Below are 27,589 nucleotides of genomic sequence, written 5' to 3' on the forward strand. Positions count from 1 at the left end.
TTGACCTTGCTGTGCTGGTCAGTAAGGGATGCCAGTGTCACAGCAAGTGCTTAACCCACTGTGTCAGTTTTTGTTGTGGCTAAGTTCTTCAGGAATACTGAGGTGTTGTTCCTAGAGGAGACACAGGATTAGGTTTCTGGCAACTCTTGATCACATTCTTGCCAAGTGATCAAAACATATGCTTGACTTTTTGTGTTTTGTTGAAGGACACCTTATTTAACACATGTTGTTTCATTAACCTTGACTCCTGGTCAACAGCACCGTAACTCCTGCCTTCATGAGGCTGATGTAACAAAGATCACACATTATTGCCTTTTTGCACTTAAGAACACCACACAGTGCATCCACATTGAGCCCAGGGGCTATCTTTTTTTTTTTTTTTTAACTTTTTCCATTCTTTTATTATATTTTTGGCAATCTTCACATAGTTAATTAGGGTAAAAAGGTTCAAGGCCTACACAAAAGTGGGTAAGTATCGATTCTACATTGTTTCTTTCATGTACCTAAGGTAAAGGGGGTTTTAAAGGAGAAACCCCACCCAGTTTCCCACCCACCTCAGGTCCCAGATGTGGGGCATGCTACGAAGTCTTGCTCAAGTGGTTTTGATGGTTCAACAGTTATGGATTGCTGCCAATCTGGTCTACGGCCATACCACCCTGAACGCACCCGATTTCGTCTGGATTGCTGCCAATCTTGCCACTCAAAGCACGATGAAATCGTTGGAGAATCCACTGATTGACATAGTCCATCTTAGAGTCTCCGTTTGCCCTGTTTTTCACTGCCAACATATGGCTGAGGTGGTTGATTGACTTGTTCTGTCCTCAGTCTTTTCATGGTTAGGGTTCCGAGTCTGGCAGTTCTATTGGGGAGATCCCAAAAGAAACTGCCTGAGGTGTTCCCAGACCAGATTCTTGTATGTACTAGCAAGTACAGGGCCCGGCACAGTCCATCGCCCCAAACAGCTGGTGGTTGCAATTGCTGGGTCGGTTCTGTTTCCAGCGCTGTCTTCCTCTGGAACCAATGGGTGTTGCAGTCTAGCTGGTTTTGCTCAGCACATACTCGGCCCTCACATAAACCAGTGGGAGCTGCAGCCTAGTTGGAGTGACCCACAATAACCCCCACCAGGCCTGCCCGCTACCCTGGTTTGCCAGTATGTGCAGCAGACTAGTCCAGTCTGTCTCACATCCCATTCAGCTCTCATACGTCAGTGGGCATTGAAACCTAGTTCCATCTAACCAGCTCCACTATCCAGCCCACACAGACGTTGTTGGGTGCCTTTCTGTCTAGCCACCCCAGCCCCTGTCCTGGTTTCTGTGCCCTCTAGTGGGAGTGGTAACCCAAGAGGGAGGAGCCCACTATTTCCCTTCTAGGCCACTCCCACTCCCGGATTATGCACTCTCCACGTGGTTCTGTGGTTTGACTTGACAGAATTAGCCCCTAGTGCCAGCTTCTGCCAGCTGATGCTGCGACTAAATCCAACCAACCCTCACCCACTCTAATTTTGGTTTGTACCAGTAGGAACAATCAGCCCAGCCTGGCTTTTCCCTGATCTAGTCTGGGGACCATCTTAAATGGTGAAATCACCAACAGAAAAGACGAACGTGGAAAAATGTGGTGCTCAATAGGTTGGGGGGGGGGTGGAATAAAAAAGGCCTATTTCACAGCAGAATAGCAGAAGAACTAAAGCAAGAAGGCAACTATAGCCTTGTTTGGCCTCAGCTGGAAATTCATGGATGAGGTGAAATCAAGCTGTTTGCTGCACTACCCATGTGTGAATGACCTCAAAAGTGTTACAAGTACTGACTCTGGGGTTACAGCTAAATTTAGTGACTAGGTGAATTCACCAATACAGAAGTTACAAATATTGAGGGCAATATAAATGCTTTCCAATAATTTGCAGTTTCAGGGGCTAGCACTGTGGTGTTGTATATTAAGCTGCCACCTGCAGTGCTAGCATGTTTTATGTATACTGATTTGAGTCTCAGCTGCTCCGCCTCTGAGCCAGCTCCCTGCTCATGTGCCTGGGAAGTCACTGGAGGCTGGCTCAAGTTCTTGGGTCTCTATATCCATGTGGGAGACTCAGAAGGAACTCCTGGCTCCTGGCTTCTGCCTGGCTCAGCTGTAATATTTTCAGCCATTTGGGAGATGGACCAGTGGCTGAAAGATCTCTCTCTCTTCTTTCTCTCTCTGAGTGTGTGTGTGTGTAACTCTGCTTTCAAATAAATAAATCTGAGAAAAGGAGCAATTTGAAGTTTCAGGCTTCCTCGATCTTGTGGCACAGCCATCTCAACACAGCAGGAAAATGCTTGTGCCTCCTGTGGGGAGCAACTGCTCCCACCTGTCTGGCACAGAATTGAGGGCGTTTCAGAGCCCTGGGCCCCTTTGGCTCCACTTCAATTACCAGGTCACCAGTGCTCCCTGTATCGCACCAATCTTAACTGTTGTGCTTTTAGTAGCACCCATGGCTGGTCCGTCCTTCCTTCCTTCCTTCCTTCCTTCCTTCCTTCCTTCCTTCCTTCCTTCCTTCCTTCCTCTCTTTCTCTCTTTCTCTCTTTCTCTCTTTCTTTCTCTTAGATTTATTTATTTTTATTGGAAAGTCACATTTACAGAGAGAAGGAGAGACAAAAAAAGATCTTAAATCCACTGGTTCATTCTCTAAATGGTCTCAGTGGTCAGAGCTGTGCTGCTCCAAAGCTAGAAGCCAGGAGCTTCTTCTGAATCTCTCATACAAGTGTAGGTTCCCAAGGAGCTGGGCCATCCTTCACTACTTTCAGGCCATAAATAGGGAGTTGGATGGGACATGGAACAGTCTGGACATGAACTGGCACCCTATGGGATCCTGGCTCTTACATTTTTTTTTTTTAGTTGGAAAGTCAGATTTACAGAGAGAAGGAGAGACAGAGAGAAAAATCTATCCACTGGTTCACTCCCCAAGTGGCCTCAGTCGCCAAAGATGAGCTGATCCGAAGCCAGAAATTTCTTCCAGGTTTCCCATACAGGTACAGGATCCCAAGGCTTTGGGCCAACCTCTGTTGTTTTCTTAGGCCACAAGCAGGGAGCTGGAAAGGAAGTGCAACAGCCAGGACATGAACTGGTGCTCATATGGGATCCTGGCTCTTGATTGAGAGCGGGGGAGGATCAGCCAATTGAGCCATTGTGTCGGGGCCCCCCAAAATAAATAAATCCTAAAAAAGAACCCCAGAAGACATATGAATGACCTAATGAGCAAACTATATCTCTCTTCATCTGTTGTTTTTTTACTCCAAAGTTGAAAGGGTTGGCTTACGTCATCTGGTGAGCTCCACCCAGCTCTTAACATTTGGAGGTTGTAGGTAGTGAATCAAAAGCTGTATTGTTCTTATTAGGTGCTTCATCTTTGGACCAGACCTCTGTGTTCATTTATCCCTGTTCACAGCTGGCTACCCAGTTCCTTTCTCATGTGCCCTCTTTCGTCTTCAATTTCCTCAAATCTGAGGCTGGTTAAGTCATTAGCTAACAATCCATATGTCCGCACTCTTCTACTTCTGATCCAGCTCAGTTCTGTTGCCCTTGGGAAAAAGTGGTAGAAGATGGCCCAAGTGCTTGGACCCCTGCACATAACTGCTGGATTCAGATGAAGCACCTGTTTTCTGACTGGCCCAGTCCTGGCTGTTACAGACATATGTTTAGAAGATGTTGCTCCCTCTCTGTATAACTCTGTCTTCCAAATAAATGAATATATCTTAAAAAAATAGAAGAATAAAATATTCCCCCGATCTTACTTACTCTTAGCTCCTTGGCACTGTTTTCCAATACTTTTATAAAAATTCTCAGTTTCCACTCCTGGCTCCCAGGTCTCTGTCTCCATGTCTACCCACTCCTCTTTGCACTTGTGACTCCTAGCTCGAGCCATCTCCATGGGTGCCTCCAAGGGCCCCATGGGACCCCCTATCATTGTCCCTCTCACAGTAGCACACCCTTCTGCAGAGCCCAAAGGATCAGGTATGCAGTGGCTCAGGTGACAAACCTGCTGTCAGGTTACAGATAGCATTTCCTGAAAGAGCAGCCCGTGGTGTTCAGCAGAGCCTCTGGCTGCCCCACAGCAGCACCCTACTGTCACATGGCCTTACCACACAGGTGGGAACCACCAGCGCTCACCCCTGAAACATGGCTTGGAGCCTCTGGTCCCTGTTGCTTCTGCTGCCCTGTGCAGGTGAGAGGAAGAACAAGCAGGGCTGGGGCTGGGAGGGCAGGGCAACTGGGAGTAGGCTTAAGAACATGCGGGTTAATCAGTTAGGTCAAAGAGAGGGACCTGGGAAGGAGGGTAGGAGCCCGTGCTCAGGGAGAAAATGAGGGTTCAGGAAGCATACCTGGGCCCACTGCAAGCTGATGAGAGCAGCTCAAATCCCAGGGAGGGAACTGTGTCCCGAGGCAGGTCTCTGCTGAGCTCCGGGTTCTTCCCCTTGGCGACCTCTGGTTTTTCTCCTCACAGCGACTCTGCCGTCCAACAGGCCTCAGTCTCTGGACCATGATCTCTCCTTCCTGAAGTCGTTGCTCTCCACTCTGGACCAGGCTCCCCAGGGCTCCCTCAGTCACTCCCGGTTTTCCGCGTTTTTGGCCAACATCTCTTCTGCCTTTGAGCTTGGGAGATCCGGGGAGGCGCCAGTGGGAGCGCCCCCGCCCCTGCAGCCCCCTGCCCTTCGGCTACACGACTTCCTCGTGACGCTGAGGGGCAGTCCGGACTGGGAGCCAATGCTCGGGCTGCTGGCAGATGTTCTGGCCCTGCTGGGACAGGAGCAGACTCCCCGGGACTTCCTGGTACACCAGGCTGGTGTGCTGGGTGGACTGGTAGAGGTGCTGCTGGGAACCTTAGTTCCCGGGGGACCCACCGCCCCCACGCGGCCCCCGTGCACCCGTGACGGGCCCCCAGACTGTGTCCTGGCTGCTGACTGGCTGCCTTCTCTGCTGCTGTTGCTGGAGGGCACACGCTGGCAGGCCCTGGTGCAGGTGCAGCCAAGTGCAGAGCCCACCAATGCCACAGACCTGGAAGGGAGGGAGCCAGCCCCCCATCTTTTGCAGGGTCTGTTGAGTTTGCTCACCCCAGCGGGGAAGCTGGACTCTGAAGAGGCTCTTTGGGGCGGTCTGCTACGCACAGTGGGGGCCCCCCTGTATGCTGCCTTCCAGGAAGGGCTGCTCCGTGTCACCCACTCCCTGCAGGATGAGGTCTTTGCCATTCTTGGACAGCCAGAACCGGATGCCAATGGGCAGTGCCAGGGAGGTGAGTGCTGCTAGGCCTGGGGCTGGGAGTGAGAAAGGGCCAGGAGGGTGAGCCTGGGGTAGTCCTTTTCTTTCCTCTTTTTCTTCTAGGCAACCTCCAACAGCTGCTCTTGTGGTAAGTGGCAGGGGACCACTTCTGAGGGATTGGGTTTGGGAAATCCAGAGGAGTCGCACCCACGGCCTCGGGCTCCTGAGCTGAAGGGAAAACTAAAGGGGGGAATGGGGGAAGTGTGGAGTTCATTGGCCTTGGAAGGTGGCTGTACTGGCTCCACCTGTTCCTTGGGCAGCATTTCAGATGACACATCCTGTGCCTCAGTTTCCCCATCTCTAAAATGAGGAGAAACTCTCCATAGAGTTACTGGAAGGGAATCAGTGGGTTTATATTGTGGGCCCTTACCACATATAGCACCTGGTCAGTGGTGCTTCAGAAATGTTAACTAATAAAGGTGAGGTGTGGGGAGAAAAGACTGAGTCCTTCCACCCCCTTGCTCTTTTGGTCCAAGAGGGCCAGTGCAAGGTCGGACATACCAGTTACTGGGCAGGTTTCCTCGTGGGAGGATTGTGTTTACGCTATCTAAGAGCACAGGAAGAACTGAGAAGGAAAGCGGTCAAGTAGACAGATGAGGCTCCAGATGGGCTTCTCTTCTGTGCCTCAGTGGCACAAATCTCACTCCCTCCCCCTACTCCTCACACCCACTGTTTCAGCATTTAAGCCAGTGACACTTTTACTCTGGGACATGTCACATGTGGAGAAGCCCATGCAGGGCTCTGGGCCAGGATCAAAATCTCCAGCTGGAGGAAAAACAAACTGACCAGATCCCGTCTGCCCTCCCTCTGCACGCAGGGGCTTCAGGCACAACCTTTCCTGGGACATCCAGGCGCTGGGCTTTCTCTCTGGATCGCCACCCCCACCCCCTGCCCTGCTGCACTGCCTGAGCACAGGTGTGCCCCTGCCTAGGGCGTACCAGACCTCAGCCCACATGAGACCCCGCCAGCGCAGAGCCATCACCCTGGAGGCTCTCTGTGAGAACCACTCAGGCCCAGCCCCACCCTACAGCATTTCCAACTTCTCCATCTACCTGCTCTGCCAACATGCCAGGCCTGCCACCCCGCAGCCCCCTCCCAGCACTGCTGCCATCTGCCACACGGCTGTGTGGTATGCTGTCTCGTGGGTCCCAGGTGCCCAAAGCTGGCTCCAGGCCTGCCATGACCAGTTTCCCGATCAGTTTCTAGATGCGATCTGTAACAACCTCTCCTTCTCGGTGCTGTCTGGCCCCATCCGTCGCCTGGTGAAGCAGCTCTGTGCTGGCCTGCTCCCACCCCCTACCAGCTGCCCCGAAGGCCTACCCCCTGTCCCCCTCACCCCGGAGATATTCTGGGGCTGCTTCTTAGAGAATGAGACACTGTGGGCTGAGCGACTGTGTGGGGAGGCCAGTCTGCAGGCAGTGCCTCCCAGCAACCAGGCTTGGGTGCAGCACGTGTGCCAGGGCCCTACTACAGACGCCACTGCCTCCCCACCCTGTCGTGTGGGACCCTGTGGGGAGCGCTGTCCGGATGGGGGTGGCTTCCTTGTGATGGTCTGTGCTAACGACACCATGTACGAGGCCCTGGTGCCCTTCTGGCCATGGCTGGCAGGCCAGTGCCGGATAAGTCGTGGCGGCAATGACACTTGTTTCCTGGAAGGACTGCTGGGCCCACTTCTACCCTCCCTGCCCCCACTGGGACCGTCTCCACTCTGCCTGACCCCCGGCCCCTTCCTGCTCGGCATGCTATCCCAGTTGCCACGCTGTCAGTCCTCCGTGCCAACCCTTGCCCACCCTACACGCCTGCACTATCTCTTGCGCCTGCTGACCTTCCTGCTGGGGCCGGGGGCTGGAGGTGCTGAGGCCCAGGGGATGCTGGGTCGGGCCCTGCTTCTCTCCAGTCTCCCAGATAACTGCTCCTTCTGGGATGCTTTCCGCCCTGAGGGCCGACGCAGCGTGCTGAGGACAGTTGGGGAATACCTGGAACAGGAGGAGCAGTCCACCTTACCAGACTTTGAACCTGCCAATGGCCACAGCTCTGAGTTAGGCAAGACGGAACTGTTGTCCTGCTTCAGCGTGAGTCATCTCCCAGGGACCAAGTTCCTGGGGGTTAGGGGGTTAGGGGGTGTCCCTTGAATCCTGAGATGCAGTAGTAAGAGTCTAGCAGTTTAAGCACACTGCCCTAGATTCAAAGATGCTTGCATTCGTACTTTTAAAAAAATGATTTTGTTTATCTGAAAGGCAGAGTTACAAAGAGAGGGATAGACAGAGAGAGTGGTCATCCATCCATTGGTTCACCCTCTGAATGGCTGCAAAGATTGCTTTGTGTGGGTCTAAAGCTGGGAGCCAGGAGCTTCTTCCAGGTCTCCTACATGGATTGCAGGATCCCAAGAGTCTTGGGCCATCCTCCACTGCTTTCCCCGGCCATTAGCAGGAAGCTGGATTAGAAGTGGAGCAAGACTCAAACTGGCACCCATATGGGATGTTGGTGCCATAGGTGGAGGCTTAGCTTGCTATGTCACGGAGCTGGCTCCTGGATTGACATCTTAATTCTATAGTCAAATTTGGGAAAGTGACCCAGCCTTTCTGGGCAGTAGCTCACTTCCTATCTCTAGACTGGGAGTAACATTGTAACCTGTGTTTTAGGACAATTGTAAAAACCACATGAAACATTATATGCTGTGATTTAGCACAGATTGTCATCTACAAATGTGCAGTAAATATTATCTCAGAATTCTTTCTGACTTCGACTCTTCCCCTTTTGGCTCCAGAAAGAAATGAGTTCATGTTAGAGGGCACCAAGTGAGGATTGGAGACTGACAGAGTAGAAGAAAATCAGGCATGAGAAAGATTTGGAGAGGACTACAAGTCAGGAGACTTTGATTCTAGGCTCAACTATGCCATAAATTAGTGGCTCTGGGGCAAGTGATTTGATTTAGTTTTTCTAGACAGGTTTTACTCTTCTGTGTGGAGTAAACGACTGTGACACTTTACGTGCTGTTATGTGCAACGGTGTGCAGAGACTCCTCAGGGCGTGCTTTCCCCAGTCCTGGGCCCAGTGAAATGCAGCTGGGGACGCATAGTATCTTGGGTCAGATCTACAAGCATTTATTGAGCTAACTACATATGTCTCATGGCAGAAGGTACAGGGGAAGTGGGAGACAAGGTTCTGGACCTAAAGCAGCTTGCTGTCTGAAAGACACTTGCAAGACAAACTTTAGGCGAAGGATGAGTATCCCAGACAATGGAATTCAGAGCCTGGGGAAGCCGCAGGAGGGAAGGAGGCGACAGCTCCCTTGGCTTCTTGTCTTTCTCCCCGTCAGCCTGTGCTGTGGGATCTGTTGCAGAGGGAGAAGAGTGTTTGGGCCCTGCAGATTCTAGTGCAGGTAACAAGTGACTGGGTGGGAAGGGGGATTGGCACATAGAGGTGGGCACAAGTGACAGGTGTGGCCTGAGGTCCCTGCCCCGCAGGGCCATACCCGCTGTGGCCTCCAATCCCCAGGCATATCTGCACATGCCCCCGGAGAATCTCCAGCAGCTTGTGCTTTCTGCAGAGACGGAAGCTGCGCAGGGCTTCCTGACGCTGATGCACCGCTCCTGGGCCCAGCTGCAGGTAGGCAGAGAGGGAGGGGCCAAGGTGGAGTGGGAATCTAGGGATCCAGGGCCTCAGTGTCAGGAAGGAGACTCCAGGGGGGCAATGCGAGGCCATTGACACCCTCCAGAGTCAACATGCATTCCTCGGCCCCACAGGTTCCACCATCCGAGGAGCAGGCCCTGGGCCGTTTGACGGCTCTGCTGCTCCAGCGGTACCCACGCCTTACCTCCCAGCTCTTCATTGACCTGTCACCACTCATCCCCTTCTTGGCTGTCTCCGACTTGATGCGCTTCCCACCATCGCTGCTGGCCAATGACAGTGTGTAAGGTTCCCTGCTCTTGGCAGGGTCAGGTCTGCCCCCACGTTCCTGAAGCAGACTTCACTACAGTCCTCTCCATGGAAACTAGGGACTAGGGAGAATCTCCATGAAAGCAGGGTTCCAGGGGGAACAGAGGACAACAGTTTGGAACAAGGCATGCTGGGTTAAGACCCCTTACTCTCTGCAGCCTGGCTGCCATCCGGGATTACAGCCCAGAAATGAGGCCTGAGCAGAAGGAAGCTCTGGCAAAGCGACTGCTGGCTCCAGAGCTTTTCGGAGAAGTGCCTGCCTGGCCCCAGGAGCTGCTGTGGGCAGCGCTGCCCCTTCTCCCCCACCTTCCTCTGGAGAATTTTCTGCAGCTCAGCCCTCACCAGGTTTGCAAATCATCCTGTTTCTTTGAGTAACCCATCTTCTGCTAAGTGGGAATGGGAGTCAGTGACATGCCTCCCAGCACACCCCTCTGTGCGAGTGTCTGGCAGTGAACTAACCTTCCCAACCTCAGATCCAGGCCCTGGAGGATAGCTGGCCAGCAGCAGGCCTTGGGCCGGAGCATGCTCGACATGTGCTGCGCAGCCTGGTGAACCAGAGTGTTGAGGATGGCGAGGAGCGTGTTCGCAGGTGAGTGAGGACACAGCATCAGTGACCCCTGCTAGAATGGATGAGGTAAAGACAAATTGCCATGATGGGTTGGCATCCTTGGAAGGAAGGAAGAGACCAGGAAGTAGGTGGTAGTCTCTCGCAGTCTAAGGCTCCACAAGAGAGGTCTACACAAGACCACTTTGTCCTGGTACTAGCTTCAGGGACCACATGAAGGCTAACTTCCTGTCCTCCTCAGGCTTGGCTCCCTCGCTTGTTTCCTGAGCCCTGAGGAGTTGCAGAGCCTGGTGCCCTTGAATGATCCGATGGGGCCAGTAGAACGGGGGCTGCTGGAGTGTGCAGCCAATGGGACCCTCAGCCCAGAAGGACGGGTGAGCCCCGAGACATAGGCCTTCAAGATTTCTGGCTTCTTCTGGTCTATGAATGGTTTGCACAATGTTATCAGACAGGCTTGAGTGCACTGGGGCAGCTTTCTCACCACCTCTATTGCTGCCTCAATGGCCATTCTTATCTGGTTTTACCTCTTCACAGCCCTACCCTATCTAGCCTTTGGGAGCTCAAACACACCCTTTGCCATCTTGAACCTAATCAACTTGGGTCTTATTCCAGGTTCCATTTCCGGGGAAATGCAGACATAGAACTAGAGAAAAGTCCAAGGGTCACCTGTCTTTTCTCTCCACACTCAAACCTCTTTGGTTGCAGGTGGCATATGAACTTCTGGGGGTATTGCGCTCATCTGGAGGGGCAGTGTTAAGTCCCCCGGAGCTGCGGGTCTGGGCTCCTCTCTTCCCTCAGCTGGGCCTTCGCTTCCTGCAGGAGCTCTCAGAGCCCCAGCTTCGGGCCATGCTTCCTGCCCTGCAGAGAACCAGTGTCACACCTGCCCAGGTGGGCCTGTCTCACTCCCCAGGGCCTACTCTCCATTGTCTAGTGCCCCAGTCAAAAGGGAGCCCATCAAGTCCTCCTTTCCCTGGGGGAGGGGGTGGTCGCTAGAGGGGAATCCTGGCCCCAGCCTGTCTCCTGCAGCTGCAGAAGGACCTGGAGGGTGGCGGGAAGGGGGCTGGGAGTTGGGGCAGGTAGGCCCTAGGGATCTGCTGCTGGGAGCTGAAAGTTGTGATTTCCTGTCCCACCCACACCCAGGCTGCCCTTCTGCTTGGTAGGCTCCTCCCTAGGCACGATGTGAGTAGCTCCTGCACCAGCCCCCTCCTTCCTTCCCTCTCCCCCTCCCACCTGTGGCCCTGTCTGCCTCTGTGCCCTGTGATGTTGCCTTCCCCACAACTCTGTCCTTTGTCAGGCTTCTTGTCTTTTTTTTTTTTGCCTCTCAGCTGTCCCTGGAAGAGCTTTGCTCCTTACACTCTCTGCTGCCAGGCCTCAGTCCCCAGACACTCCAGGCCATTCCCAAGCGAGTTCTGACGGGAGCCTGTTCCTGCTTGGCCCCTGAACTGTCTCGTCTCTCAGCCTGCCAGACTGCAGCATTGCTTCAGACCTTCCGGGTATGAGAGGAGCTGGCAGGCGGGAGGGATGGGTGAGACCATCAGGCATGTGGTCTCTGCTTGGGAGGAGGGTCATCCTCACTCCCTTACACACTTCCCCTATTTTTTTTTTTTTTTTTTGGTGCGTGGATGGGGAAGATTGGTTTATTTATTTGCAAGGGTTCAGAATGGGGCCAGGGATAGGTCTTTCATCCACTGATGGACTCCCTAGATGGCTGCAACAGCCAGGACTGATCTAGGCTGAAGCCAGGAACCAGGAACTCCTTGTAGGTCTTCCACATGGGTGGCAGGAGCTCAAGTCCTTGGGCCACCTTCTGCTGCTGTCCCAGGTATATTAGCAGTGAGCTGGATTGGAAGTGGAGCAGCCACTTAAATTGGGGTTCACATGGGATGTTTGCAGCATGGTGGGCAACAGCTGAGCTGCAACGCTCTCCATCTTCCACCTGCGCAATTCTCACACAGGTGAAAGATGGCATGAAAACCTCAGGTACAGCAGGTGCTGGTGCAGGTGCGGCCGTGTGTGTCCCTGGGCAGGTACGTGTGAGCCCAAGCTCCTCTTCATGTTCTGGGGCAGTTTCATGCTGCTGGTGCTGCCTCACATACTCACCCTCACAGATCTCTGAAAGCCCAGGTCAGCTCTGCGTCCACCTAGACGGTAGCACCCCTCCCCAGTTCCAGACACAGGATGACATCACCCACACTATTCTAGAATGCCAAAGCCAGGAGAGCCTGAGAAATTCTTCCTTGTTCAGCTGTAAAGCCAAGCTTGGGAAAGCTAAGGGTGGTCGATATCTCCTGGGTTGTGTGATCAGCAGCACAAACAGCCTTCCATGTGAGGCTCTGCTGTGTTCCTCCACACAGTGGCTGATGCCTTTTGGGCCCCATCCTAGCTTTGTTCCCTTCTGCCCCTTTCTCGAAGGGCTGAATGCAGATCTTGTTTCCTATCACTTCTCCATACATCCATCACTGCCAGCAGCCCATCCCCACCACGTGGCCAGACTGCTTGCTTCCCCTGCTCCCATTAAAGCTGCTACAGCTGGACTCGGCTGCTCTTCTGGCAAACCGACGGCGCTACCGGGAGCTGCCCTGGTCTGAGCAGCAGGTGATTCTCCCCACTTCACTGCAGAACTCTCTTTGTCTCAATCACTTCCACTTCCATTGGGCCATCTGTCCCTAACCTCCCTGAGTGTCACTTGCTTTGCTCATTCTTTCCTCTTTGAGAAGAGGAGGAGGCTGGCGGGACCCACCAAGCAGAATGGCAGGACTGAGTCCAAGGCATCTTGGGTCCTCAGGGGCGGAGGGGGACATTTCTGTTCTGAAGTGGCTTCTCTTGCTTTCTTGGGCAGGCCCAGTTTCTCTGGAAGAAGATGCAGGTGCCTGCCAACCTGACTCTCAGGAATCTGCAGTGAGTCACTTGTGTTGAGCCATGAGTTTAATTCAACTGACATTTTTCTGAGTGCTTGCCATGTGCCAGGTGCCATGGGCGGTATGAAGGCAAACAGGGGATGAATGAGGTACTGTCCCAGCCTTGTGGGTAGGTTCCTGGCGGCTCCTCCTATTGCCCCCATGCCCTTCTATGGTGCCATGCTTATCATGACTACAGCCAAGAGACTGGGAACACCTGCGTTCACACCCCAGCTCCTTCACCTACTTATGCCCTTGAGTGAAGTCAGGCAACCTCTGTAAATTTCAGTTGTTATTTCTGTAGAATAAGAAATAAGTTGGTACCTACCTCATCATGGTTATCCAGGTGGTGAAATAAGGCACATAAGCTATTTAACACAGTGTAAACTCCCAGTAGGCATTTGCTGTTATTAGTTTAATTCAAGGTGACTTCAGAGCCACTGACCAAGCAGGAATAAATAGGAACAAGAAGGTGTCACCTTACCTACACCCTCAGTAAAAGCATCAGGCTTCAGAATCTGGTGCCAGTCTGCATTTACCACACCAAGAGGAACGAGGTGGAACGAGGCTGGGCATGTCACTTCACCTCTGTAAATCTTTGTTTTCCTCTCTGACAAACAGTGACGATGTTATAGGGAGCCAGCAAGAATACCTATGTAAAACTAGTTCTCAGACCATAAACCGCTGTCACTGAGCATGTGCTTGTGTTAAGAACACTGATGTCATTGGGCACTCAGGTGTGGCAGGTGTTGAATGAGCACTTACCCTGCTCATGTGCCCACAGGGCTCTGGGAACCCTGGCAGGGGGAATGTCCTGTGAGTTTCTGCAGCAGATCAGCTCCTTGGCAGATTTCCTGGAAGTGGTCCACATGCTCTACCAACTACCCACAGGGGTCCGAAGGAGCCTGGTAAGAATTGGGGTACTTGGGTATTCGCAGGAGTAAGGAGCCTTCACTTTGGGTGAAGAAGCCACCTGCCATGGTCCCAACTCTGCTTCTCTATCCCACAGAGAGTGTGTATCTGGGCAGACCTGCAGCGGAGAATGACAATGCCAGAGCCAGAGTTGACAACCCTGGGGCCAGAACTGAATGGACTGGACCCCAAGCTGCTCCTGGACTTACCGTAAGTGGTACAACTGGAGATCCTGGATCTTCCAAAAACCCAACTGGAAGTAGATCTCCGCTTAGGAAACGTCCTGGCAGAGATGGCTTTCTGACTTAGGGCTCCACGATGTCACTTGCAACCCAAAGCAGAGGGTTCTGCACAGAGCTGCTGTGTTTATTGACTGGCTGCCAGCAGAAGATGATTAAGAGTGGTGATGCTGTGTTGTGGCCTGCTGGGTAATCTTAACACTTTTAGAACTCTGGCCATGTTAAAAGGAGTATCTGAAATGAGGGAGTCGATAGTCTAATGCTGCTTCAAGGGGTTATATTCTATTTATAGTCCCTGTTTCCCAGTGTGTTCAGAAAAATACAGAGAAAATATATGAAACATTCACTAAATGTCTTCAAATACCTGGAGGGCTTTCAAGTAAAAAATAGCTGGTCAATTTCTGCTTGCCTGTCAACTCTAGGATTAATGAATTAAAGTCAGATTTCTGTACAATGTACAGAAAATTGAAGTAGTAAGTTCCTGGTCTTTGGAGCTATTTAAATTTAAGCTAAATGGTCTCACGGCAGGATTTTTTTTCTTTTCAGATATTTTTGTCTATTTGAAAGGCAGAGTGATATACAGAGAGAAGGACACACACAGATCATACACACACACACACATATACACACAGAAACATCTTTCACTCTCTGGTTTATTCCCCAGATGGCTGAAAGGGTCAGAGTTGGAACAGGCCAAAGCTGAGAGCCTATAACTCCATCTGTATCTTGCATATGGGTGACAGGACCCAAGCATTTGGGCCATCTTCTGCTTTTCCCAGGTGCATTAGCTGGATCTGAAGCCAAGCAGTAGGACTGGAACTGATGCTTCCATGAGATGTTGTAGTAACAGATAGTCCCACAACACTGGACCCCACTTACCTCCCCCATGACAGAAATCTGAGAAGGCCACAGATGAACTTGGGGAAGGGAAGCTTAGGTGAGCCTAAGGCTCCTTTCTCACCAGAGACCCCAGTTTATGACTCTCTCACATATATGCATCTTGTCTCCCCATGCCCATCCCTTGTTGTCTGAACTGTAAATCAGAGGAGGAAGCAAGTGGCTTAGTCCTCCTGAGGGTGAGCCGATGATAAAGGCAGCAACATCATCCTTGCATTTTTGTACGTTCTTATATAGATTTTTGGATTTTATACAACTTGGTGTAGTTCCAGGATTGGCAACCCTATTAGAGACAGGATGTTACTTCTGATTTCTGGGGAAAAGTGGCTTTTTCTTTTTCACTCTCATTTTTAAGATGTGATTCAAATAGGTTAAAATTTTTTTTGTTTCTTAGAAAAAATTAGAATCCCAGGACTTTGGGAAAGTGAAAGATCTTAGTCTATGAATCAAAAAATACAAATTCCCCACTTGTAGAAGAGGGTTAAAAAATTATCTATCCAGGGCCCGGCGCTGTGGCCTTGTGGCTAAAGTCCTTGCGTTGAACACGCCGGGATCCCATATGGACGCCAGTTCTAATCCCGGCAGCTCCACTTCCCATCCAGCTCCCTTCCTGTGGGCTAGCAAAGCAGTTGAGGACGGCCCAAAGCCTAGGGATCCTGCACCCGCGTGGGAGACCTGGAGGAGCTCCTGGCTCCTGAATTCAGATCGGCGCAGTACGGGCTGTTGCAGTCACTTAGGGAGTGAACCATCGGATGGAAGATCTTTGTCTCTGTCTCTCCTCTCTGTATATCTGACTTTGCAATAAAAATAAAATAAATCTTTTAAAAAAAAAATCTGTCCTACTCCCAGGTCTTCTTATTAAGTGTCCAGTGAGATAACACCTGGAAGTACTTTGTGACCTACATTGTAATGTTCAAAGGAAAATGGACTCCTCATTCATAGTGGAAGGATGGTCTTGTGGAAAGAATGGAAATTGGGAATAAGACCCCACCTTTTGATCTCTATTAACCTTAGTTTTTAAATCTATAAAATAGGGAGCTAATGTTGCATGCTAAGTTGCCACCTGTGGCATCAACATCTCATTTCAGAGTGCTGGTTCTTAAGTCCCAGCTGTATTCATTCCAATCCAGTTACCTGCTAATGCATCTGGAAAAGCAGCTGAAGATGGTCCAAACTACTCAGACCACTGCCATTCCCATGGGAGACTCAGATGGAGTTCCTGGTTCCTACCTGGCTCTTACTAGTTCTGACCTGGCCCAACTCTGGTTCGTGTAGTCCTTTGGAGAGTGAACCAGTAGATGAATTTCTGTTTCTGTCTCTCAAATAAATAATTAAAGAAACATTTTTGTGAAGTTGGAGACATTTTTAAAAAATTGTTTAAAAATTAAGAAAAATTTATTTTGAAAAGCAGCAGCAGAAATAGATTGATTTTCCCGAATGACAGAAACAGGCAGAGCTGGTCCAGGCCAAAGTCAGGAACCCACAGATGAATCTGTGTCTTCCATGGGCGGCAGGTCCCAATGTGGGAATCATTTCCTGCTGCATGTCAAGGTACCCATTAGCAGGAAGCTGGAATCAGCAGTGGAATCGGGACTCAAACACAGCACTCCAATATAGGATACCGGTGTCTCAAGTGGCATCTTAACTTCTGTGCCATACATCTGCCCCCCAAAGAGAACAGTTTGGATGATACTTAATACTGGGGGCACTTTGAGTCTATTTCATCAGGTATTGCTTTTCTTTTACAGGAAGACTAAAATTACGTCACTCCCTTTGTTTTATCCCTTCAAGCAAATGGTGGCCATTGGCTCTGGGGCTGTTTCATACCAGCTAATACTAGGGTCACAGTGTTTGGTCTGGTTCTATGTCTCATCTGGGAAACTTCTTAGCGTGGCTCTGGTCACTTCCTAGCTTGGCTCAGTTTTGATGGAGTGTCCCTGTTGTCAAATTACTATCACAGGATCCAGCTGCTGGGTAGACTATCCAATGAATCCATTATGCTGATGGTAGAGCTGGTACAGGGAGCTCCAGACCAACTGCTGGCACTGACCCCACTCCAGCAGACAGCCCTGGCAGAGAGGGCACTGCAAAACCTGGTAAGAGTTCGTCCTACAGACTCAGATCTATTGCTCCAGGCACTCTTGCCCCTCACACCATGCTTTCTGTTTTCCAAGTCCAACCCCCTGCTTCCTGTTTACAAATAGATTCCTATCTATAAGTTTCTAGCCTACATCTGCCCCTACTCTGTTCCTTCATAACTTGCTTCTTATTTCTTATCTATATCCATGGGAATTGAGGAAATCTCTCAAACTCTGCCTCTTGGTCTTTCTGCCTATTGAATATTCTCATTCACTGTTTAAGAAAGTGAATAGGGCACTGCAGGTGAAGCCACCAACTGTGTCACTAGTATCTCATACAGGCAATCTTTCATGTTCCAGCTGCTCTACTTCCAGTCTAGCTCCCTGCTAGTGGCCTGGGAGAAAAGCAGCAGAGAATTGCCCAAATGCTTGGGCTTAGCTCCTGGTTTCAGCCCAGCTCAGCCCTGGCTATTATGGCCATTTTGGAAGTGAACAAGCAGATGAACTATTTCTCTTTCTCTCTCTCTCCTGCTCTTTCTGTAAATTTGACTTTCAAATAAATAGGTAAACCTTTAAAAAAAAAGTTGGGGGAGGAAGTGAACAAAGAAGTTAAAGGATGCTGAGTTGGGAGCAGAAAGTAGGAAAGGTACAAGGGCTTGGTCTCTTGATCAAAGAATCTGACAATCTGGGACAGAGTTGCATTGTCCAAGGTTTGATGCCTTCCTCCAGGCTCCAAAGGAGACCCCCATCACAGGGGAGGTGCTGGAGATTTTGGGGCCCTTGGTCGGATTCCTGGGGATAGAGAGCACACGACGGATTCCCCTACCGATCCTGCAGTCCCGGCTCAGTCAGCTGCAAGGCTTCTGCCTAGGAGAGACGTTTGCCACAGAGCTGGGTTGGCTGCTGTTGCAGGAGCCTGTTCTTGGGTATGGACCTTGGAGAACTCCCAATTCTCACTCACCCTACACCCAGCCCCTCAACAGCCATCATCACAGATAGCCCATTCCCTATGAGCTCCATATGGTACCCCAAGTTCCCCAGTCCTAGCATGTACTGTTTTCCCTATCTCCTCACATCTCCCTCAGCTCTCCAACCCATGATCTTCTTCCTTTCTCCCAGGAAACCAGAGCTGTGGAGCCAGGATGAAGTAGAGCAAGCTGGACGCCTCGTGTTCACTTTGTCTACTGAGGCTATTTCATTGATCCCCAGGGTGAGGTGAAGGAACAAGGAAGGGAGTGAATGCATAGAGGGACTGGTGAGCTGGCTGTAGGTATCTAAGGCCCAGAAGGCTGAGGGCAAAGGGTGTACCAGATGGGTCCATGGAAGACTGCTCAAGAGAGATAGAGCTCAGGAGTTACAGCTGCAACGGTTGGCCCTGACCTTGTCCAAATCACCCCACCTTCCCTCTCCTTTCTCACACAGGAGGCATTGGGCCCAGAGACATTGGAGAGGCTTCTAGAAAAGCAGCAGAGCTGGGAGCAGAGCCGAATTGGACAGTTATGTGGGGGGCCACGTCTGGCTCCCAAGAAAGCAGCCCTGGTAGCTGGGCTTGTGCGACCCACTGCAGAGGATCTCCCAGGTGAAACTATCTAACCAAACTACCTAACCAACGATCTAGTGTGTATAGGAAAGAGCAGCAAACAATGCAGTCAGAAGTCAGGGCTCGAGGGTGCCATGCTCTTGGAGCTAACTTGCAAGCCTTTTGTTCTCTGGACTTTGGTTCTTGTCATGTATAATGCAAAGGGATTAGAAGGATCATCTTCAAGGTCTCTTCTAATTTGGAGGCTTCCGTAACTCTGAGAGCTTAACATCCATGGAGTTTTCATCCTAGGACTTCCGTTTTCTTCTTATTCCAGTGAACAGCTGACCCTGCTCTGACTTGGCTAAGGGTGGAGCTCTCTGTTGGGGAGGTCCCTAGGAGGGAGGAGGCACTGTGGGGCTAGGGACTTAGGTGGGTTATGCTTAATTTCTGAGCAACCTTTGCAGTGTTCTATCTATAAAAGGGGAGGCTTATCTTCTCCAGGTACTTCTTATTCTACCCTTTGAGCCCTATAAATCTCACCGTATAAATTATCTTGGCTCCTACTACCCACACTCACCCTTTCTCAAAAAGTTAGAAGGCTCATTCCATCTATAGATATCTCATTTGGGTGTATTTTAACGCCACACTGACCCTTTGGCTCTGCCTTCCACCTTTAGAACCGGTGCCAAACTGTGCAGATGTGCGGGGGACCTTCCCAGCAGCCTGGTCTGCAACCCAGATTGAGGAGATGGAGCTCTCAGACTTTGAGGATTGCCTGGCTCTGTTTGCTGGAGACCCAGGACTTGGGCCTGAGGAACTACGGGTGGCCATGGGCAAGGCAAAGCAGGTTAGGGCTGGAGAGGCCAACCGAGGTTGGAGGTAGAAAGAAAGATGAGGAAATCAATTGTGTGGGATAAGGGACCCAAGGCAATGAGAAGTTGGGTGGGTGACGGGAGGAAAGGAGAGGAAATAGCTGGAAGGTTTGGATCACAGATAGGAGGTCAGAGAGGGGCAACTTTTTTTTTTTGAGGGGCAACTTTTGAAAAAGAGTTGCTAGTACAAGGAATAGAGGGATTCGAACAGGGGTTATCAAATTTTAATCGGTATCAAGTAACTTCTGGGGGGGAGGGGAGTTTTAAAAATGTGGATGCCAGGCTCCCTTACTGGACTGAGTAACACTCTGGGAATGGAATCTAAGCGGCTGGGCTTTAATAGGTACCTCGGTAAGTCTGGGCAACATGGCAGCTTAGAGCTCACGGGCTGAGACTCCAGGGTCTTTCTATAATGTCTTAATTATTTTACAGTTGAGGAAACTAAAGAAAAAGCCAATGATTTATTTAGTTACATAGCTAAGATCAGAGCCAGACATCGCAGTATCTGACTTGCAGTCCCGTGCCATTTCTTCTCACATGGTTCCTTTCTTCCTCCTTAGTTGTGGGGTCCCCCCCGGGGACTCCGACCTGAGCAGATCCTGCAGTTGGGCAGGCTCTTAATAGGTCTAGGAGAGCGGGAACTGCAGGAGCTCAACCTGGTGGACTGGGGGGTGCTGAGCACCCTGGGTCAGACAGACGGCTGGAGCTCCATCCAGGTAACACCTTCCCACCTCTCTACCACTCCCCGAACACCCACCCCACAGGCCCAGGCCTCTGGTGCTTCCAAAACCCATGGAATTTTTTTTCTGTGACAATACCTGGTCATTCTGTTCTTTTCTTTAATACTCCCTACTGATGACTGTAGGGGCTCTGATTTGTTTGCTCTGATCCCCACTTGACACAAAAATGCTACCTGCTTCTTTTCCCAGAGGCTACTTTTTTTTCCTTACCCTTTTCTATTTTTGGGGTACTCAATCCTCCCATAGTTTCATTAGCTATTATTGAGATTGTCTCATGGCACAAGTTAATTCCCCACCCATTAATTCCCATGAGTTTTGTTCCTTTCCTGTGCCTCCCTCTCCTGCCCCAGCTCCGGGTTGTCGTCTCCAGTTTCCTACGACAGAGTGGTCGGCACGTGAGCCATCTGGACTTCATTCACCTGACAGCACTGGGTTATACACTCTGTGGACTTCGGCCAGAAGAGCTACAGCACATCAGCAGTTGGGAGTTCAGGTCACCTGTGGGAAGGGGCTGTGGGTAGTGATGCTGAGATGAATGGTGGGTCCACTGGGGCAGGAAGGATCATGAAGGAGTGGTCCTGTGGAAAAAGAGAACTAATTTACAGCCATCTATTCCCTATCGCATGACCACAGACCCTGTCACTGGGTTTGAATTCTTCCTTCTTTCCTTTCCACTCTTCCACAGTCAAGCAGCTCTCTTCCTGGGCAACCTGCATCTCCAGTGCTCTGAGGAACAGCTGGAGGTTCTGGCCCACCTTCTTGTGCTGCCCGGTGGCTTTGGCCCCGTCAGTAATTGGGGGCCTGAGATCTTCACTGAAATTGGCACAATAGCAGGTAGGGAACCTTGGTCTCTGCTAGTGCTCATGGTCAGAATGTGGTCTGTATGTTATGAATGCTGTGGGAGGAATGCCCTGGAATTGTTTGTAAATATATTTTAATTTAAAAGGAAGAGTTAGTAAGAGAGAGAGAGAGAGAGAGAGAGAGAAAGAGAGAGAGAGAGAGAAAATTTTCATCAGCTGGTTCACTACCCAAATGGCTGCAGTGGCTGAGGCTGAGCTAGGCAAAAGCTGGGAGCCAGGAGCTTCTTCTGGGTCTCCCACATGAGTGTAAGGACCCAAGGGCTTGAGCCATCTTCTGCTGCTACCCAGGTGCATTAGCTGGATCAGAAGTGGAACATCCAGGACTCAAACCAGCACCCATATTGGATGCTGACATTGCAGGTGGCTTTTTATTGTGCTACCCCACAGTGCTGGCTCCTTTCCTAGAATTCCTAAGGTGGGAGATCTGAGAGGGTATTGAGGTAAAGGGCTAGAGATAGGTTGAGGAAGGTCTAGGGGTGGGGAGTGATTTGAAAGTATCTGGAAGAGAAGGTACACAGATTTGATGAGAAGGCTAGTCCAAGGCCATGTTTGGCTCTCTATTTCACTTGCTTCAACAGCTGGAATCCCAGACCTGGCTCTTTCAGCACTGCTTCGAGGACAGATCCAGGGGCTTACTCCCCTTGCCATTTCTGTCATCCCTCCTCCTAAATTCGCAGTAAGTGTTGATGGACTGGGGTGTGGTGTGACCACAGAAGAGCCAGGGCCCAACAGGGGTCGCATGGGTGCCCTGACTCGGGCTCACACCCCCCACCAGGTAGTGTTCAGCCCTGCTCAGCTGTCTAGTCTCACCAGTGTTCAGGCTACAGCAGTCACTCCGGAGCAAATGGCCTTCCTGAGTCCTGAACAGCGACAAGCAGTTGTATGGGCCCAGTATGAGGGAAAAGAGATTCCAGAACAGCAGGGTGAGTTCCTAGTTGCACCACTTGACCCTCCCTGTCCTGACCCAGAATCTGGCCTACCCCCTAACTTGGTGCTGTCAAATTCCTAGGTGTTCCCTTGGGTGAAGGGGCGTCTATAGACAGAAAGCTGGTTTGCAAGTGTCAGTGGTTTTCCCCAAGGCAGCATTGTGATAGCTCTTCCATTCTTTTCTCATTGTAGGTCGAAGCACAGCTTGGGGCCTTCAGGATTGGTTACAAACCTATTGGGCCCTAGCACTGATCATCAGCTTCTTTGGCCACCTGCTCTGAGCCTGCATCTACTGTCTTGGGAGCTTGTTGAGAGCGGAACCTCACATCATAACAAATAAAGTACAAATAGAAGTACATTCTAATTATTCTCAGGAAGCCAATGAGGAATATGGGTAAAATGTTAATGCTTTCCACCCACCTAAGATTCACTGTTCCTGGCATGCCACAGTTGGAGTCTCCTTACATCACAAATAACCCATGTGCCTCTTCATTTCTTAGAGGCTGCCCACTCCTTTCCCCACCAGTAGAAATACACAGACAGTTGGAACGCAGCAAAGAGTCTTTACTGGGCTGGAGGCATGGGTTCAGGGTCAGTTCCAGGAAAAGTGGAATGGACCACCATAAATGGGCAGAAGTCTTGGGTTTTTTTTTTTACTCATCTTCTGGGGATGAGGAGTTAATGCTTGTTGTGGGCAAGAGGTGCAGGGATGCGGATATCCTGGCCTCTCTCCAGACGACGTTCACAGTCAATCAAATAGTTCACTCCATCGATCACCAGTTGCACCAGCTCCACCTAAAGGACACTCATCCTTAATCTCTGCTTCCCATGATCAGAATTTCTTCCTTTAGCACTGGCTGACTCCCTTGCTCTGGAAACTCATTTCCAGTGGCCTCCCCCACTCAATTTGAATTTCATTTTTAGATTCTGTCACATTCCTGAGGCCCACTCACTACCAGATCTCAACTCCCAATAATCTGTACCTCTCCTCACCCTAGTCCTTAAAGATCTCACCTCTGACTTGCCCAGTCGGTCCAAATTAGAGATGTCAAAGACACTGCCTGTGGCAGCAGTATCCACTCCTCCAGTGCCACGCTTTTGGAGTCTTAGGTTCTCCAGAATCTTTGGGAAGCGGCTATCCTAGAGGAGAAATAGGAATTGGGAACAGAGTCAAGGGAAGCTACCCTGTGGAACCTTGGACCTGCTTAGAGCTCTCGGCCCTGACCTTTCCACCTCCCTTCTAAATGACCTACTCCTTTTCAAGTCACATGTCTCCCCCTTTTCCTCACCCACATCCCTCTGTAACCCCATAACCATTACTTTGCTTAGCAGGGGCAGTTTGATGTGCACTCCTGCTCGGAGTCCAGTGCCCAGGTTAGACGGACAGGTCAGGATGTATCCTAGACGCTCATTCCACATGAACTCCCAGCCACGCTCCTGGATCAGCCGCTCCACCTGAGTCCGCAAAGATTCTGTTAGTGCAACTTCAGGGGTATATGGGCCCCTTCTTTAGCTAGGCCAACAGCAACTCTAAAAATATGATTAGAATCAAGAATTTGAATGAATGGCATTGGTTTTATTATGCATATAAGGTAATTTTAATGTTGCAGGATTATGATGCTCTTATGATATACAAAATGATGAGACTATGAGAAAATGTCTTGTGTGGAAGAAAACAAACTTGAGGGAGTGATACATTAAGGATGCTCCAGGGAAATGAACAGAGGTGGTAAAATGAACTAAGAAAAAGAATTGGTTACTCAGTGAGTTTGTGCACTGATGATCTCTGCTTTGCTAGCAAACTTAATGCTTGGAAGGGTCCTTCCAGGCAGGAAATGAAGACGTAGGCTTTGCAACAGGAAGAGGAAAGATGGCTTTCTATTAGCCACGGAAAGCACACATGTGAGAGAGCAGCAGGAAATGTGAAAACAGAGCAGAAAAACCAGATTCATAGGTTTGTGTATGCGTGTGTAACATGGGGAAGAAATGGAAAACTGCTTTTGTTTGAGTTACCTATCCTAATCATGAAGATAACTATTAGTCTTGAAGAGCAATGAACACAAAGACCACTACCAATAGTGAGTTACGCAGACGTTGTTTATACTTCAGGAACACCCAAGCTGTGGTGGGAGGATACCTTTTGTGCTGAACACGGGGAATCCTTCTATACAAATAATAATCCAGCTAACATTTGCTAAGCACTTGCTGTGGACCAAGTACTTTGCCTGTATTATTTCATTCACTCCCCAAACCTACCGCATCTTACCTCAGTTTCATAGATGAGGAAACTGAGGCATACAATTTGAAAGAATGTTTCCTAGCCACTCATAATCAGAATGTCATCTGTGACTTGCCAAAAATAATAGAATCTTCACAGTTAGAATCTAAAAGAGAAGTTTGGTCTCCTTGCAAGTCCAAAATAGAACTGTATATATGAGATCATGGAGTGGGAATTTGGTTTATGGGAATTTCTAATGCAGAACTAAATATGGAGACCAAATCCACATGGGAATGAGGATTCAGTTCAACTCCTCACACACATTCTAGAACTTGAGATGTTTCATCCCATCCCCCAGTCTCCCTCCTACTTCAGCTTAAAGCCCAGATGTAATAACACTAGCAAGAATGACAGAATCCAGGCAAGGCCTACCTTGGCTCAGCACTGGGTGGTTACTTGAGGATCATGAATGTGCTAGTTTCTTACCCCCTACATCAATCAGTGCTCAAACACCATAGTACACTCTCCACCATTTCACACCACCTTCCACAGGCACTGTCCTGCAATCTCAGACATTCTTTGCCTTATCTAACAATTGCTTTATTTTCTTCTTTGGGTTCCTGATATTCTTTCTCTCTTTCTATTCCTACAGCAACCATGCGTCCTGTCCCCATGGACAGTATGGCTTATACTTGTTATCCTGTTGTTATCCTGGAGTGATTCATAGTGGATCTGTTTTACTGTCAGAAGTGTCCTGGATTGGTTGATAAACCATGTGACTAATCTGCCCATGCTAGTCTTTGGTTTTCTTTTATTTCCTCCCATTTAGTTCCCCCAACCACCCTCTGTCCAACCTCTTTGAGGCCTCGGCAGAATCTTTCAAACACTTTCTTCATGTTTCCACCTTTCTCCATGGAGATGACCCGAGTATGATCTTCCTCATTCACCCAGATCAAAAAGCTCTTCTCATTGTTGTGCCTGAAGGCAGGGGAATTGGAGAGAAAGGGATCAAGAGGCAAAGTAAGAGTTGAGGGGGATAACAGAAGCATTTATGGACCATGGAAGCCAGAGAGGGAAGGGGCAGCATCATACCAGATTCCACGAGCATCTGGCCAGTCTCGAGCCATTCCTGCTGCAGTCAGCAATGGGGACACGGGCTTATCAAAGAGGAAGTGGTCCTGGCAAAAGCAGAGACCTGGATTCAGAATTCTCCCTGTAAGCCCCTAGGCCTCTCAGAGCCCATCTGTCTCTTCTAGCCTTGCCTCCCCTCTGGGTCTTTCTTCTGTCTCCTCCCCATACCCAGATCCCTTGCAGGGCCTCTCACATCAATAAGCTGCTGCTGCTCAGCCTCTGTCATCTCACTGAGTCGATAGTAGCGTCCAGCCAGGTCACCCTTGAGGCCACTCAATGCATCTACCACGACGCGTTCCACCTCTCGTCGCTCGGCCCGAGTGCAGGCTGGAGGTAGACTGAGTCCCCGGATACTCCGGCCAGTTCTGACTCTCGAGGACAGTACATACCTCTCATCAAAGTTGCCAGAACGGATCTGGAAGACAAGAAATAAACACGAGTGACAAAGATACAGAGGGTGGGAACAAAGGGTCCTCCAAAGACTGCAGTCTTGAGAATTAGGTTTTTCATGCATCACACCTGCCTGCTTTAGAAGGAAGGGTTTAGTGGGCAAGCATGCAGATTGGTGGGGGCCATTGTGGACACTTCCCCAAACTGTCCAGCTTGCAAAGTGGTCATGGGCATCTACCCTCTCTCATATCTGCTATTCCTTAAGACACGATTCATTTGCCACATCAAGTTTAAAAACTCAGCAGAATAATATGCCCATGAGTCAGGAAATCTTCAGAGTGAAGAAACTGGAGCTACAGAGTATTGTTTACAAGTCAGTGCATCTCAGAAGAAGTGGAATACGTAACTCACCTTACTAGCATCCAGGTCAGTGGTATGCTTCATTGTCCGGGGGTCGTATCCATTGTGTCGTTCCTGGATCACAGGGTCAAACAGCTCAGCAAATACCTAAAGGGCAGTTAGGAGGGAAGGATGGTTAAGGAAATCCATTGATTTCACTGGATCAGAAAATTTGAGTATAGGTGGTTCAGAGTCTTTGGGGGGTAGGGTGGCAGAGTACGTAAGGTATCTTGAAGGGGAAAGGAGCCAGGATTACTTAGAAGATGAGTTGGGTTACCAGGAAGACTCTGGGAGGGGGGCCCCCTACCTCGTAGGTCTCCTCATCTCCAGCCACCATGCCCACAGTCTTGATGAAGGGGTGGCCAGGGTTGTCCACGCCAGTCTGGATACACTGATCTAGTGTCCAGCCAGTGGGTGTGGTCTTGTCGCAGAGTCGTGCATAGACTGCTGGGGTCAGGTGACTGGCCATGCAATTGTTGTGCTTTCGGAGGTCTGGGTACTCAGCACTGGGGAAGGGGGTATCCAGTAACCATGGAGGGAGGACACAGGGGCCTAGAGCTAGTGCAGTCATCTGGGAACTGTCCGGAAAAACCACCTCTGGCTTTGCTCCATGGGAGGAGGGAGAATTAAAAGGAGGCTAAGCCTGGGTAATCTCTTTAGAGACTTCCAGAGTCTATTGTTTCCCAGCAGTTCTAGCTGTCTCTGGCTGGCTAGTTCTGTTTCTCCAGACCTGCTGGGTTCATTCCTCCCATGAACAGAACATTAAGGATGGGGGAGGAGAAAGACTAAGGAAGGACATGCAGGGAAATGGGGGAGAATAGCAGGAAAGAGAGATAAGGGAGAGTGAAAAGGATAGTTCCTGGTCTTCCCTTCCCCTTAGCGATTTGGGCAGTGGATGCAGTTAGAACTCTTAGGGACAGAGTTGCCTGAGTGGGGGGCAGGGACTGTGGATTACAGATCCCCAGAAATGCTCTTGGCTTACTAGGCCTCCATTTAAGGGTTCACAAGCTGTACAGCCCTCTCCCAACCTCTCCCCTCAAGGCTCCAGGGCCTTGGCGATTACGTGATTACGGCCCTTCTGTGTGGCTCGGATCTCTGTCTCTACCCCTACCTTCGTGCTCCGGGTCCCCCATCTCCCTACCCGCACCTCAATCACTGATACCTCGGGGGATACAGCCTCCGTCGTTCGCTGGCTGCTCGAACAGGTTCCGGGCGGAGTAGAAACCCAGCGGCTAGAGACCCAGCTCCAGCCAAAGCCAGGAGCCTGAGCCCTGGGCCGGCGGACAGCAGACGGGAGAAAGGACCAGCCATGACTTGGGGGTCCAGCTATGGGGTCCTGGAGCAAGAACGGCGGCAAAACAGGAACGGAGACGGAGGGTGCAATCAATCACGCTGAGGCCCGGAGCTGGGTCCCAGACCGAAGAAGAAATAGAGGCGGTGAGTGAAGGCTGGAGCCGGGTGCCAAGAAGGCTGCAGGAGAGGCGCAATGAGCTCGGGGCGGGCGGGAGGAGATGGGAGGCCGAGCCGCAGTCTCCTGGGGCGGGGCTCCCACAGGCTCCGCCCTGCCGGCTGCCAAGGCGCTAGGTGTGCGGGGGTGGGGGGTGGGCAGCGCAGTCAGGTAATTAGGGACACCAAGCCTCGCATCCCGAAAGCCGGGGTGGAGGGGGAGGTAGGCCCACCAATGAGGACGCCCCGATTTCAGCACCGAGTAGAGGACAGC

The 27,589-nt window shown here is 50.6% G+C and overlaps 2 protein-coding genes across 2 annotated transcripts; one reads left to right on the top strand and one right to left on the bottom strand.

Moving 5' to 3' along the window:
• Window positions 1–1,729: 1,729 nt before the first annotated feature.
• Window positions 1,730–22,089, top strand: STRC (stereocilin). Its single transcript, XM_058665287.1, has 30 exons — window positions 1,730–1,796; window positions 3,883–3,981; window positions 4,472–5,257; window positions 5,347–5,371; window positions 6,101–7,355; window positions 8,603–8,665; window positions 8,782–8,892; window positions 9,030–9,196; window positions 9,381–9,567; window positions 9,696–9,811; window positions 10,029–10,161; window positions 10,493–10,675; window positions 10,928–10,966; window positions 11,113–11,280; window positions 11,743–11,814; window positions 12,257–12,382; window positions 12,627–12,685; window positions 13,469–13,592; window positions 13,694–13,806; window positions 16,693–16,828; window positions 17,540–17,736; window positions 17,930–18,020; window positions 18,233–18,389; window positions 19,010–19,179; window positions 19,765–19,920; window positions 20,295–20,437; window positions 20,630–20,778; window positions 21,383–21,480; window positions 21,580–21,727; window positions 21,924–22,089. Exons 1-30 carry the CDS (start codon window positions 1,730–1,732, stop codon window positions 22,010–22,012), a joined length of 5,427 nt encoding a protein of 1,808 aa, XP_058521270.1. The 3' UTR covers window positions 22,013–22,089.
• Window positions 22,090–22,279: 190 nt separating this feature from the next.
• LOC101530076 (creatine kinase U-type, mitochondrial) lies at window positions 22,280–27,358 on the bottom strand. The gene is made up of 9 exons (XM_004578131.4): window positions 27,032–27,358; window positions 26,177–26,375; window positions 25,882–25,977; window positions 25,274–25,495; window positions 25,042–25,127; window positions 24,804–24,927; window positions 23,052–23,186; window positions 22,746–22,871; window positions 22,280–22,526 (listed from the first exon to the last, which is right to left on the bottom strand). Exons 1-9 carry the CDS (start codon window positions 27,178–27,180, stop codon window positions 22,410–22,412), a joined length of 1,254 nt encoding a protein of 417 aa, XP_004578188.1. The 5' UTR covers window positions 27,181–27,358; the 3' UTR covers window positions 22,280–22,409.
• Window positions 27,359–27,589: the final 231 nt, after the last annotated feature.

This window comes from Ochotona princeps, chromosome 6 (assembly GCF_030435755.1).
Source record: "Ochotona princeps isolate mOchPri1 chromosome 6, mOchPri1.hap1, whole genome shotgun sequence".
Lineage (NCBI taxonomy): Eukaryota > Metazoa > Chordata > Mammalia > Lagomorpha > Ochotonidae > Ochotona > Ochotona princeps.

What these genes read in the sequence shown, in the direction of transcription:
- STRC (XM_058665287.1), top strand. Translation starts at nt 1,730, where the DNA reads ATGGATGAGGTGAAATCAAGCTGTTTGCTGCACTACCCATGTGTGAAT. An exon ending in CCCTCAGCCCAGAAGGACGG is followed by an intron (nt 10,162 to 10,492) that starts GTGAGCCCCGAG and finishes CTTTGGTTGCAG; the next exon opens with GTGGCATATGAACTTCTGGG. An exon ending in TGAAATTGGCACAATAGCAG is followed by an intron (nt 20,779 to 21,382) that starts GTAGGGAACCTT and finishes TTGCTTCAACAG; the next exon opens with CTGGAATCCCAGACCTGGCT.
- LOC101530076 (XM_004578131.4), bottom strand. Translation starts at nt 27,180, where the DNA reads ATGGCTGGTCCTTTCTCCCGTCTGCTGTCCGCCGGCCCAGGGCTCAGG. An exon ending in CGGAGGCTGTATCCCCCGAG is followed by an intron (nt 26,376 to 27,031) that starts GTATCAGTGATT and finishes CCCCTTCCCCAG; the next exon opens with TGCTGAGTACCCAGACCTCC. An exon ending in ACCGACTGGGCAAGTCAGAG is followed by an intron (nt 22,527 to 22,745) that starts GTGAGATCTTTA and finishes AGTGTCCTTTAG; the next exon opens with GTGGAGCTGGTGCAACTGGT.